Source organism: Podarcis liolepis, assembly GCF_965112155.1.
Source record: "Podarcis liolepis genome assembly, chromosome: 17".
NCBI classification, from domain to species: Eukaryota; Metazoa; Chordata; class Lepidosauria; order Squamata; family Lacertidae; genus Podarcis; species Podarcis liolepis.
In genome coordinates, this window is record NC_139571.1 from 34,645,450 (window position 1) to 34,658,953 (window position 13,504).

The following is a 13,504-nucleotide window of genomic DNA, read 5'->3' on the forward strand; positions in this document are numbered from 1 at the left end:
TTTGGGACGAGCCTGGCGTGACTTGTTTTCTCAACCTGCCCCTACATAGGGTGGCCACACAACCTATTTTACAGAGGACAATCCTTGATCCCAAATGGCTGTCAGTAGTCAGTCCTATATTTGAAGGTGCCCTCTGTTTGAGGGCTGTCCATTTCAGTTTAAGTCTGGTTTAAAGCTCAGAAAAAAACGAGAAGTTGCCCATCAATAGTCAGCAGACTGAACAGGCAACCAAGTCACCTGGAATCTTCCCCACTATTGTGAGATGTTTTGCATTTCTATTTAAATTCTAGCAGTTATTTATACATTTGTGCATACATATGAATACATATACACATAAATTATCATGCACAGAGTTTATGCAAATTTATGTCTTTTTTTTTGTCTGCCAATTTTTTTTGGCAAAGCATAACGGGCCATCTTAGCTCATCTGATCTTTTCTAAGGCCTCTGTCTCTTCTGCCTTTCATTCTCTATAGACCTCAACCTGCATTGTCCCTCTCTGACATCAGAGAACCTCAGCCAATGGCAACCTATCACCGCCAGAGGTGTCACTACCACCGCCACAAAACCCCTCCATGCATTTCAATATACAGGTAGATTGCTTCCAGTTCTCTTTCTGAACATGTACTGGCTACTCACCCCGTTTTCTTGAGGATGTGGCAACCAACCCAGCTCATTCTGAGCAATGCTCGTGTCAAGAAGGTTCACTGAAAATCAGAAAACAAACAAAAATTAGAAGGACAGGCAGCAAAATATTGGATTTCAAGTCACCATGTAATGGGCCCTTACTGTACAGGCCATCCTTTATGCCAAAGGAAGACAGTTTCATTGATAATAATAATAATATAATAATAATTTATTATTTATACCCCGCCCATCTGGCTGGGCTTCCCCAGCCACTCTGGGCGGCTTCCAAAAGAATATTAAAATACTATAATACATCAAACGTTAAAAGCTTCCCGAAACAGGGCTGCCTTCAGATGTCTTCTAAAAGCCTGGTAGTTGTTGTTCTCTTTGACATCTGGTGGGAAGGTGTTCCACAAGGAAGGCACCACTACCGAGAAGGCCTTCTGCCTGGTTCCCTGTAACTTGGCTTCTCGCAGTGAGGGAACCGCCAGAAGGCCCTCGGCGCTGGACCTCAGTGTCCAGGTAGAACAATGGGGGTGGAGACGCTCCTTCAGATATACTGGACCAAGGCCATTGAAAGTCACTAGCGGAATCATAAAGGTATGAAGGGACCTCCTGATAGCTCAGTTGGTAGAGCATGAGACTCTTAATCTCAGGGTTGTAGGTTTGAGCCCCACATTGGGTGAAAGATTCCTGCATTGCAGGGGGTTGGAACAGATGATCCTCATCATCCCTTCCAACTCTACAGGTCTGTGATTCTGTGACCTTGAGAATCGTACGATCCCAGAGAGCCAGTCCTGTGCTGCCACTTGCTACACAGCACCAAGATCTCCTGTTGTTCCTGTACTTGTCACAGGTATAGGATGCCCATGTGTTCGGTAAAGGAGGCTTTACCGAATCATAGAATTGTGAGTTGGGAGGGACCCCAAGATTCATCTAGTCCAACCCTCTGCAGTGTAGGAATCTCAACTAAAGCATCCATGACGGATGGCCATCCAACGTCTGCTTGGAAACCTCCAAGGAAGGCAGAGTCCTCTGTTTGAATGTGTCCTCTGTTTGAGAGCTGCGCAGATCAAGAAAGGCCTGAAGATTCCCCATCAACACATAGCAACACCTGCACAGCAGACTGGGCAGACACACGTCACCTGGTGTCTTACCCACTGTGGAGAGACGTATTGCACATCTGTTTAAATTTTGCCAATTACTCCTACATTTGCACCTATACTACACTTAAATTAAATTCTCATGCTCAAATGGATGTCCTCTTTTTTTGGTTGATGCAAATTATCACCTTTGGGGATGCATAACTGCTACCCTACATAGGGACTGGACTAGGGGTCAGCAACCTTTTTCAGCCATGGGCCAGTCCACTGTCCCTCAGACCCTCGGACTATATTTTGAAAAAAAATATGAATGAATTCCTATGCCCCACAAATAACCCAGAGATGCATTTTAAATAAAAGCACACATTCCACTCATGTAAAAACACCAGGCAGGCCCCACAAATAACCCAGAGGTGCATTTTAAATAAAAGGACATTCTACTCATGTAAAAACACGCTGATTCCTGGATCGTCTGTGGGCTGGATTGAGAAGGCGATTGGGCCGTATCCAGCCCACGGCCCTTAGGTTGCCTACCCCTGGACTGGACCTTACCAGTCTTTGGGACACCTGGGCACCTGGAAGCTGTACCACAAAATAAAACACATCCATTTTAAAGAGAGACTGGTAGTGAGATGTGGACAATGTAAACAAGGAATGGGGAATCTCAGGCCATGTGCCCCAGGCCTCTCTGGCTCACAATAGGACTCGGACTCATCCCTATACTTCACACTGTCCTCTGGTTCCTTTACATGGTTAAAAGGTCTCCCTTCCTCTTTCCACACAATTTCATTTTTAAAAAATGGGGGGGGGGGGCGGCGGCACAGAAGAGGAGTCCTTGTCCTTTCTGTATTCCATCCATTTTGCAAGCAATAAAATGTCTGAGCCAGCAGTTAATGGATCTCGGCCACACCAACCTGATTTCTGAAACCTACATCTTAAATCACAGAACTTGCAGCAGCTGAGCTGAGAGAGTTACTGACTCATACTTCAAGTTCCTCTCAGGAACAAATGACTCCCAGAAGAAGTCACCATGATTTGTCTACTGCTGTGGCAAGTAAAGTGGCGAAAAACAGCCGTAACATTATCTGGGGTTTATTAGAATGGCAAAGGGGTGCCTTGACAACACTAGCAGTCATCTCTTCAGCACAGAGGAGCCTGACCTAACAAAAGGATGAAAAGTGACAGGGACAAATTACCAGAACAAAAGATCAATTAGTGTTGCCTCAGGGAACTAACCAGAGACAGGAATGGCAGGCAAGGGGATCATGGGAGACAAAGATGCACATGCAGTCACTTTTTTTGAATAAAACTGTTCAACAGTTATGGGATTCCCACTTTGGGCTACTGTATGTACAGTGGTACCTCGGGTTAAGTACTTAATTCGTTCCGGAGGTCCGTACTTAACCTGAAACTGTTCTTAACCTGAAGCACCACTTTAGCTAATGGGGCCTCCTGCTGCTGCTGCTGCGCCGCCGGAGCACAATTTCTGTTCTCATCCTGAAGCAAAGTTCTTAACCTGAAGCACTATTTCTGGGCTAGTGGAGTTTGTAACCTGAAGCGTATGTAACCCGAGGTACCACTGTACTGATATGACACATAAGAAAGACTGTTAAACATAAATCCCAGCCTCCAGTTGGCAATCTTATTTTTGGCCTGATGCAAACGTTAAGACTGATTAGAGCACCTTATGGGCCCCACACTCTCCTTCCACACACCCACCTCGCCTCTCGTATGGGCATGCTTTCCGTTTCGGGGCTATAATTAGAGTCAAGGGCTGCACCTGTGCTTTCCCTAATCTTAGCCAGCATCAGACCACAGTTTGGAACAATGATTAGGAGTGGATTTGCAAGCTGTGGTTTGGGCTGACTACGGCACACGTTAGACATTTCAGCCTCCCGGTGGAAGCTGCTTTCCCACAGGTTCATGCCAACAGCACGGCTGCAGCTTCTGAAGCCCCACAATTATGTGGGTGAGGCCAATTGTGCAGGTCTTTCCTATTCTGTAAACCTCATCCCTCGTTCCCTACAGCTCATCTTCTTTCTCCTCTCTCCCTGCCCTGGTTGTGAGAGGTTGTTGTTGTTTTTTTGTCGCTTCCTAGTTCTTGCTTCCCTTTCCCAACTCCTCCTTCAAATTTCATTCTGTTGATTCTCTAACTCCTTTTAAGCCCTTTTGTGTGCATCAGCCCATTATTTACTCCTGATCTTTTAATATCTTGAATTGTGCTTTCACTCCTTTCTCCTTCTCCTTTAATCTCTCTCCTTTTTCCTGTGTGTATCTACCAATTAGTAACATTTCATGAATCTGATGACATCTACTCTAGTGACTAGTCCATGAAAGCTTATCCCACAATAAATTCGTTTGTCTTGAAGGGGCTACAATACCTTTGTTATTTATGCCACAATCACATTCACTTTTTTTATCTTACATATTTCTATACTGCTTTTCAGCCAAATGGGCCTCAGGGCAGTTCACAGAGATAAAAAGAATACAGGCAACTCCCAGTTTACATGGGGGCTATGTTTCAAGGTCCATTCTGAAGGAAATCAGCCCTGAGTGCTCGCTGGAAGGACAGATCCTGAAGCTGAGGCTCCAAGACTTTGGCCACCTCATGAGAAGAGAAGACTCCCTGGAAAAGACCCTGATGTTGGGAAAGATGGAGGGCACAAGGAGAAGGGGACGACAGAGGATGAGATGGTTGGACAGTGTTCTCGAAGCTACAAACATGAGTCTGACCAAACTGCGGGAGGCAGTGGAAGGCAGGAGTGCCTGGCGTGCTCTGGTCCAGGGGGTCACGAAGAGTCGGACATGACTAAACGACTAAACAACAACATGTTCCAAGGCACTGCATGTTTAAGTGAAATCGCCTATATTTGAAACACCATTGAAAAAGCCTGTTCAACCACCGTCACTTTCTGTGACGTTTCTGGGTCACTTCCGGGTTTGGTGTGATGCACACATGCGCAATCATGCCTAAAATGGTCTCTGCCCGTATATAAATGTTGTTGTTAATTAAAAAAGCATTACATGCACACATCTGTGTTACTGTGATGACATTGTGTTTTTTCTTATTACCACCCAAGCACTGCTTTCACTATCTCCACAAATCAGTGAAGTCTGTAAATCAGAGCATGTAGTAAGCGCATGAGAGAAAATCCCCAATGAAGTAACCTGTGGGGTCTGAAGAATCCTTATCTACTCCTCTAATGAAGACCTAGGGTGATAATAAAGTGCTCTTTTAAGTTTGGAGCATCACTGACCCACACAGTAGTAACATCTAACAGATAAGAAGTGGAACACTCTTGTGCACTTTTAGCACCAGTGCTATCACAGCAAGAATCACTACCGGAGGCCTCCAAGTGTTAAACATCACTTAAAGGCTCTTCTCAGCTGCTTTGCAATAGCCCACCCATTGCTGATTTAAAACACCATTGTCCTATAATATGATACTAGTATAGTTAAAGCCATGGTTTTCCCAGGAGTGATGTATGGAAGTGAGAGCTGGACCAAACAGAAGGCTGATCACCGAAGAATTGATGCTTTTGAATTATGGTGCTGGAGGAGACTCTTGAGAGTCCCATGGACTGCAAGAAGATCAAACCTCTCCATTCTGAAGGAAATCAGCCCTGAGTGCTCACTGGAAGGACAGATCCTGAAGCTGAGGCTCCAATACTTTGGCCACCTCATGAGAAGAGAAGACTCCCTGGAAAAGACCCTGATGTTGGGAAAGATGGAGGGCACAAGGAGAAGGGGACGACAGAGGACGAGATGGTTGGACAGTGTTCTCGAAGCTACCAGCATGAGTTTGACCAAACTGCGGGAGGCAGTGCAAGACAGGAGTGCCTGGCGTGCTCTGGTCCAGGGGGCCACGAAGAGTCCGACACAACTAAACAACTAAACAACAACAACAAAGAGTTTAATCTGAATGTCGCCGCCTGAAGTGTGTGAAAAGAGCTTCTGCCTATGAGGTGCTTCAATGTTGATGCACTTGCATTCAGTGTGCATGTGCACTACAGTGAAGATGCATCCACCCTGCACTCTCAGATTTAACTTCTACAGCCGGCTTCCCCAACCTGGTGCCCTCCAGATACTTTTGCTTGGAGTAGAGCAACAATGCTTGCAACTAGTTACATGAACGGGGCAGAGGGCAGTGTTTATAGGCCAAAAAGGCAATCTGTTCTTGCCTCACACACTCTTTTCTAGGAAGTACTTTTTAGTAAAGCAGATTACTTCTGTTCAGGCTTCTACTTCCTTCCTCCTTCGCCAAGTTAGTCCAGGTTAGTGACGGAATGAGTTAGCATGTGGTTGTAATGCTAACCTATTGGCTCCATCTTGGCCACGTGCAAAACAGGTGCTTAGCATGGCCTTGTTTGCTGTGAGTAATAAACATTAAGTCTTCTTTATCCTTTCAACCTGAAGTCTTACCAGACTGTTTCTCTGTGCAGACCACTGCAAAATATTTACCAGACTCCCAACAACGTCGGATTAGAATTACCACTGACTTCAGTCAGCCAACCGAGAGGTGGTGCCGGAAACCAGAAGACAGGGAAAAGGAGCAACTCACAACTCCGTTTTAAAGCTGTGCTTCCGAAGGGCAACACAAGGGAGTGTTTTACTATGGCCAGGAACAAAAAGTGAAGGAAAGTAGGGACAGCGGGAATAGTTTTTTGCTCATTTAGACTCTGCTTCTTAACTACAGGAAGTCTCCTCAACAACTGTTACTGACGGTGGTTCTCCATGTTTGCAGAGAGAGAGAGAGAGAGAGAAGTAAAATATATTTGGCATAAAGTTATACGGAAATGAAGGGTTACAAAGCATAGCAACGCTTGTCATCTGCAGCCAGTACAGTAACAACAGGATATGTAGTGAAGGGACATCCTTCTTGCCAGACCTGCAAGCTATTCACTAATTAGACCTATCACTTCATTCCTACAGGAGATTAAATTCAATTTAAAAGACTTCTTTCACACTTCTCCTTCTCCAAGAAAATTCTGGGCAGCATCTTCAGAGTAAGTTTTCTTGAACCAGAGGCATAGGGTGATGTAATAATGTGCTCATTTATGGCCGTTCCTTCTTTTCTCCCTTCATGTGTGTAACATGTAAAGTGGGATCAAGTAAGGGGGTTAAAGTAATCGGGTTCTGGACAGCTACGAACCTTGACAGCTTGGTTTGATGCAACTTGCCCATGGAAACGCAGAACATCAGCTCCGAATACATTTTGATACTAGTTAAAAGCAGATTATCGGGACGCGGGTGGTGCTGTGGGTTAAACCACAGAGCCTAGGGCTTGCCGATCAGAAGGTCGGCGATTCGAATCCCCGTGACAGGATGAGCTCCCATTGCTCGGTCCCTGCTCTTGCCAACCTAGCAGTTCGAAAGCACGTCAAAGTGCAAGTAGATAAATAGGTACCACTCCAGTGGGAAGGTAAACGGTGTTTCCGTGTGCAGCTCTGGTTCACCAGAAGCGGCTTAGTCATGCTGGCCACATGACCTGGAAGCTGTACGCCAGCTCCCTTGGCCAATAAAGCGAGATGAGCGCCGCAACCCTAGTGTCGGTCACGACTGGACCTAACGGTCAGGGGTCCCTTTACCTTAAAAGCAGATTAAGTGTTTTGGATAAGGGCACCCATCTTATAATAAAAACAACTGCTATAAGCAATTCATACAAGGAGCCCGTTATTCGAAAATTTCATCAGTATCACTGCATTAGATAAGGAGAAGGTGCCAGCCAAACAGAGCTAGAGGCCAAAGAGGAAGGGCGTAAAGGCCGTCAGGGTTTTCATGAGATGTTGAAATACTGAAATCAATATTTGAAGAGCACTTATATACGTTCAGCTTCGAAGTTCTCATGAGTTTTGTGAACTCTGCACCTGCAGTGTGCAGAGCAAATATATTTATCACTTTATAAATTCCCCATTTGCTAATGTCATTCTAACCCAGTAATTTCACTGATTAGTTATGCCATATTTCCGTATTTCAGGTTTAGAGATCGTTCCGATATAATATGTTGTCAGCCACAGACACAATGATGTAAACTTGCTTGGTCTGCTGACAAACTGGTGAAACTAAAGTATTCTGATTGAGTGATTTTAATCGCAGTCATTTTGACTAACAATGTCAAGTATTACGAAGACTTCCCTTCTCTTCGCACTAATCACCTGTGAAGTCTCTGGGCCATATTTACACCACACCATAGTCTTAAGTTGGTATAAATGTCCTGGGAACTATAGCAGTGACAAGTGAAGCAAAGAGTGGATTGGCAGGGATGGATCCCTAGGAAAAAATTCACAGTACCATCATCAAACCTGCTTATGGTCTCAGTCAGGATAGGTGTACAGCAAGCATCAGAGCATTGATGCGGCATAATGCTTTTCTTCTGTTATCCTCTCCTTCTCCTGTCTTTCTCATTTTCCCTATGCCGAATTTTCCTTTTCTTACAACTTCAAAACTTCAATAGAAATTATAAGGGGGAATGTGTGGATAAAAAGCATCAAAGGTCATGTGATTTTTGTATGCTGAAAGAAAACTACAGTGGTACCTTGGGTTAAGTACTTAATTCGTTCCGGAGGTCTGTTCTTAACCTGAAACTGTTCTTAACCTGAAGCACCACTTTAGATAATGGGGCCTCCTGCTGCCGCCGCGCCAAAAGAGCATGATTTCTGTTCTCATCCTGAAGCAAAGTTCTTAACCTGAAGCACTATTTCTGGGTTAGCGGAGTGTGTAACCTGAAGCGTATGTAACCTGAAGCGTATGTAAGCCGAGGTATCACTGTATACGAAAATGATGTACCGGAGGTATTTGACTCCTACTAAATTATCTAAAATCTAAAAAAGACAAGTTCAAATGTCTTCTGGAAGTGTAAAGAAAAGGAGGGTACCTTTTATCATGTGTGGTGGACATGTAAGATAACAAAATCATTCTGGGAAATGGTATATAATGAACTTTAAAAAAAATGTTTAAAATAACTTTTTTCAAAAAACCAGAAGCGTTTTTACTAGGAATTACAGGTACCGAAATTCCAAAAGACCAGAGAAGACTTTTTATGTATGCGACAACAGCTGCAGAGATGTTATTAGCCCAAAGATGGAAAGAAGTGTCAATCCTAACAAGGGAAGAATGGCAAGCCAAATTGCTAGAATATGCCGAAACGGCAAAACTAACAGGGAGACTCAGGAATCCAGAAGACAAGGACGTTAAAAAAATGGGGGAAATTTATAACTTACCTAGGAGACCATTGTAAGCAAATTAAAACCCTAGCTGGACTCTAGGAAACACTTGTAAAGTAACGAAGATTACGGATAATTTGGAAAAATGAAAATTATGGACAACATACTGATATGCAGTTTTAAACTCCGTTTTAAGGACCCATGTATGTGATGGGGGAAAGTCACGAGATTCAGAGAATATCACAAAATGATTACACAAAATGTTTGAATGTAAATTTTTAATGATAAAAATAAATTTTAACAAATTCCAAAAAGGCCCAAAAATGGAAGCAAGAAGAATTACCGATGATGGAAGAATGGAGGATGAAATTAATGGATTATGCGGAACTCGACAAACTAACGGGAAGGATCCGAAACTGGTGCGACCAGAAATTTAGCGAAGACTGGAGTAAATTTGCGGATTATTTGAAAAGTATATGTGATGATCAGATGACGTTTGTAGGTTTGCAAGAAGTTCTGTGAGGGATAACATTAGAAATATTGTAAAAATGGAGAAGGAGAGATGATATGTTATGAGATCTAAAGGCAATATTAAGTTAGGAAATGCAGAAAAAGCGTTTAAGATGGAGGATTATCAGAGATGCTGATGGAAGTCCAGTAATGAATGTATTTGTGATAAATTGTGTGGTATGTTTTATAATTTTGTATTTTAAAAACCAATAAAAATATTTTAAATAAATAAATAAATAATTCCAAAAAAAGTCATGTGATTTATATAGTGCTAGCTATTCAAACATTATTATGTATTTCCCCCTTTTCATGTTGGAATAATCAGGAAAGCGTGGTGGAAAGCCAGATGGTAGCTTGCTAGGAGGCTTAGCAAGGGCAGCTGGTTAGACAGGAAGGGGGAAATCATTGAAGCTTCTCAGTGACTCCATGCCACAGAAGCTCATTCAGCTGGCTGAGGGCTAGGGTTGGGAATCAATAGATATATACCCTTTGGACAGCAATAGACAGAAATTTTATTTATTTTTAATGTCTATTTCATTAAGCATTCTGTCTTGCTTAATGAGAACTTTGAATTTCAGCAGAGTTATCCTTAAAGGTCCATAAACATTCTCGACCCTCCTCATTGTTTATTATTTACTCCTTACAGGGATGGGTTCATAGAAAACTACTGCTTTGTTTGCTTTTTACGTCTTGCATGTAACCTGCCAGATTATAATTTTTATTTTTTGAGGTACTGTGCCGGGGTGGATGGAAGAGGCATAGTACTGAGAACCATCTCCAGGCACAGAAATTACAAGCTACAGAGTGTCTGCTCCGTGTAAGCGGAATATATATGTGATTCAGGTTAGCGCTAAGGTTCTAAAGTAATGGGCTCTATAAAGTCCTTGGAGTCGTATCATTTGGCCACAGCTCGCTTATCAGGGCATTTCACTGTTCCTAATATATTTTTATTTTTCAAAAAAGAAATGTTTTTTTTTAAAAAAACAAAACACCAAGACCTGGAAACCTAAGTAAAAACAAAGACCCTCTTTTTCAAGCAAAAAAACCTAGTTATTTTAAGAGATTTTTCATGTATTGGGGATGCCACTCTTCACTTCAATGCTACTTTCCAGGTAAGTCAAGTCAGCCTCACCACGGGCAGAGATGGTTCAGTGAGCTTGCCAATCAAGGCCTTTTTAAGCATCTCTTTACCACCTAAGGCTGTTTCACACACAACACAGCAGTAATTCCAAGTTTGCCACTTGGTGCCACAGCCAACCCAGCACTAAGCACACCTGTACTGACAGAACACAGGTCCACCACTTTCATGCTTTACATTCTTAGGTGCACACTTAAAAATCACAAATGCGTGAGGAGGCTCTTTCCTAATTTCTCATCTGCCGGAACTCAACACACATTGCAACTTTTTTAAAATAAGCTGTTCCTAACCCAAGACTCCCTATAAAATGCTCCAGCAGTTTTCTTTTTGCAGTTTTTGCCTGGAAAACGAAGCTTTCCCTCCTTGGTGCCTTCCAAGGAGTTTGTCCAGTTTAACCGAAAACTCCACGCCCATCTTTCCCAAAGTGCCCTTACCTTCTTTACTGGGTACCTCACGAAGAAGAGAAGCCCAGAGCAGGAAAAGGAACTCAAAGGAGAGAACTGCCTTCGTCCCAGGAAATCTCAGCTCCATATTCCCTGTGGAGGCGCTTCTGACCCTTTGCAGCACTCCTCCTCAGCTCTGGCAGCCTGCAGCTCTCTCGGTTCCTTCTCCAGAGGCCTTACACATCTGGGCAACAGCGTGGTGCCCTTTGCACGAGGCTCTCTCTAGAGCCAGTTGACGGACTGGGGCTCGATCATTGCAAAATCCGCCTGCCTGGCCCTGAGTTATGATGAAAGACTCAGGCAGAGGAGTGGTGAAACCAGTTCTCTCCCAATCAACTCCCTTGCTTTACTAGCTTGAAAGGGGCTGTCCCAGGACTTCCCATCTGGCAGACAAATAAACTCACCTTAAAGGTAGCTACCTTTTCCTGGGATCCTCCCTCTGTCTTTTGCTCAGTTACACCCTGTGTATAGCTTCAGGGTGCCACCTGGTGGGTCGGTGCTGACATTTTTGGTCCTCTTCCAGTGACTTCCACAGAAGTTAGGCTTTGTGTGTTTAATAAATAATAATAATAATAATTTTTTATTTATACCCCGCCCTTCCCGGTTCAGGGCAGCGATGTAGACTCTCCATCCTTGGAAGTTTTAAAGCAGATATTGGAGAGCCATCTGTCATGGAAGCTTTAGCCGAGATTGAAAGGGGTTGGGTTAGATGACCCTTGGGGATCCCTTCTAACGCTATGATTCTAAGGGTTATTCAAAAGACAACAACAACAGCAATAGCAATAATAATAATTTGTACCCCGCCCATCTGCCTGGGTTTCCCCAGCCACTCTGGGCAGCTTCCAACAAAGATTAAAAATACATTAAAATGCCACACATTAAAAACTTCCCTGAACAGGGCTGCCTTCAGATGTCTTCTAAATGTCAGGTGTCTTTGACATCTGGTGGGAGGGCGTTCCACAGGGCGGGCGCCACTACCAAGAAGGCCCTCTGCCTGGTTCCTGTAGTTTTCCTTCTCGCGGTGAGGGAACCGCCAGAAGGCCCTCAGAGTTGGACCTCAGCGTCTGGGCAGAACGATGGGGGTGGAGATGCTCCTTCAGGTATACTGGGCCGAGATGTGCCACCTGTACTATTTGCACACGTTTTCAGAACAGGACCACCTGAAGGCTGTTTCCCCCCACCCTCTGGACTCTGCTAATGTCTCTTGCTTGCCTAGATGAAGGACAGAGCGTGTGTCGTTGTGTACAGAAATTAGTTTACTGTGCAAAGGTAAAATTCATATTCATTATTTCACCAGGTTTTGCCTCTGGCTTCGCCGACACCGCTAGGATGTGGCTCCCAGGCCATTTCCTTGAAAGGAATGAGGCCTCAGGCTGGAAGTAGGGTTCTGCAGTAGGGAGTCCAGCAAGACATAATCCACAATGCATTAATAATAATAATATTTTTTATTTATACCCCGCCCTCCCCAGCCAAGGCCGGGCTCAGGGCAGCTAACAAGCAATAATAAAAACAAGTTGAATGAATACAACTTAAAAACAAGATTAAAATACAACATTAAAATATTGAAACATTAAAATATTAAAATGCAGCCTCATCACAGGAGGAGAAAGGAAAAAGGAAAAAGAAAGAGGGGGAGGGAATCAAACTGCCCCCAAGCCAAAGGCCGGGTGGAACAACTCTGTTTTACAGGCCCTGCAGAAAGAAATCAGATCCTGCAGGGCCCTGGTCTCATGAGGCAGAGCGTTCCACCAGGCCGGAGCCAGTGTTGAAAAGGCCCTGGCTCTGGTTGAAGCTAATCTAACTTCCTTAGGGCCCGGGACCTCTAGGGTGTTGCTGTTTATGGACCTTGAGGGTCCCATATGAAAATGAGAGCAAGGTTGTATGAAACATCTTTAGAAAATGTCGCTTGAAAAAAGAGACATTGCAATACTTTTGTAAACCAAGAAATATTTCATATATATATATATATATTTAAATGAGAGCAAGGTGACATAGTTGAATGTAAAGGGATCAGACTCTCCCTCATAGAGGACAGAGAAGGGAATGCATCATAAGGTTATCTAAACAACACTATGGGGTAAATTCAGCTGCGGGCATCTAACTTGCTCAGCGTCTCCCTATGTTATGATTATTATGATTATTAATTTGTTTATTGCCTTCTGCACATATGTCTCTAGGCAATGCACAAAATGCAATAAAACAGGTAAAGATCAGTTTAAAAACAGTACAGAAAATAACAGCGGGTCAGTTTTAAAACAATGCTTAGTAGACATCCGTGGAAGAGACCTATTAATCCAGCTGAGACACTTTTCTGGAACCAAAATGTCTTCAATTATTTCCAGAAAGTGCAGAAAGTGGGCGTCTGTCATATCTTGACAGGAATGCTGTTCCACAGAGCAGGGAGAACCTTACTAAAAGTCCTACCCCGAGTTATCTTCATTGCTGAGCAGGGATTCAAATTCACCTCTACCTCTTCCCAGTCCAATACTCTAGCACAGCACATGGGCTCCTTCACATGCTT

General features: G+C 43.7%; 1 protein-coding gene across 1 annotated transcript in view; it reads right to left on the reverse strand.

Annotated features, from left to right (window-relative positions):
• Nucleotides 1-11,334, reverse strand: part of EPHA1 (EPH receptor A1) — an 80,082-nt gene extending 68,748 nt beyond the window's left edge. Inside the window, exons 1-2 of the mRNA XM_083481409.1 lie at nt 10,975-11,334; nt 639-706 (exon numbers count right to left, since the gene is read on the reverse strand). Coding sequence (XP_083337535.1) covers nt 639-706; nt 10,975-11,071 — 165 coding nt within the window. The 5' untranslated portion in view covers nt 11,072-11,334. The remainder of the gene's footprint in view (nt 1-638; nt 707-10,974) is intronic.
• Between the last annotated feature and the right edge of the window lie 2,170 nt (nt 11,335-13,504).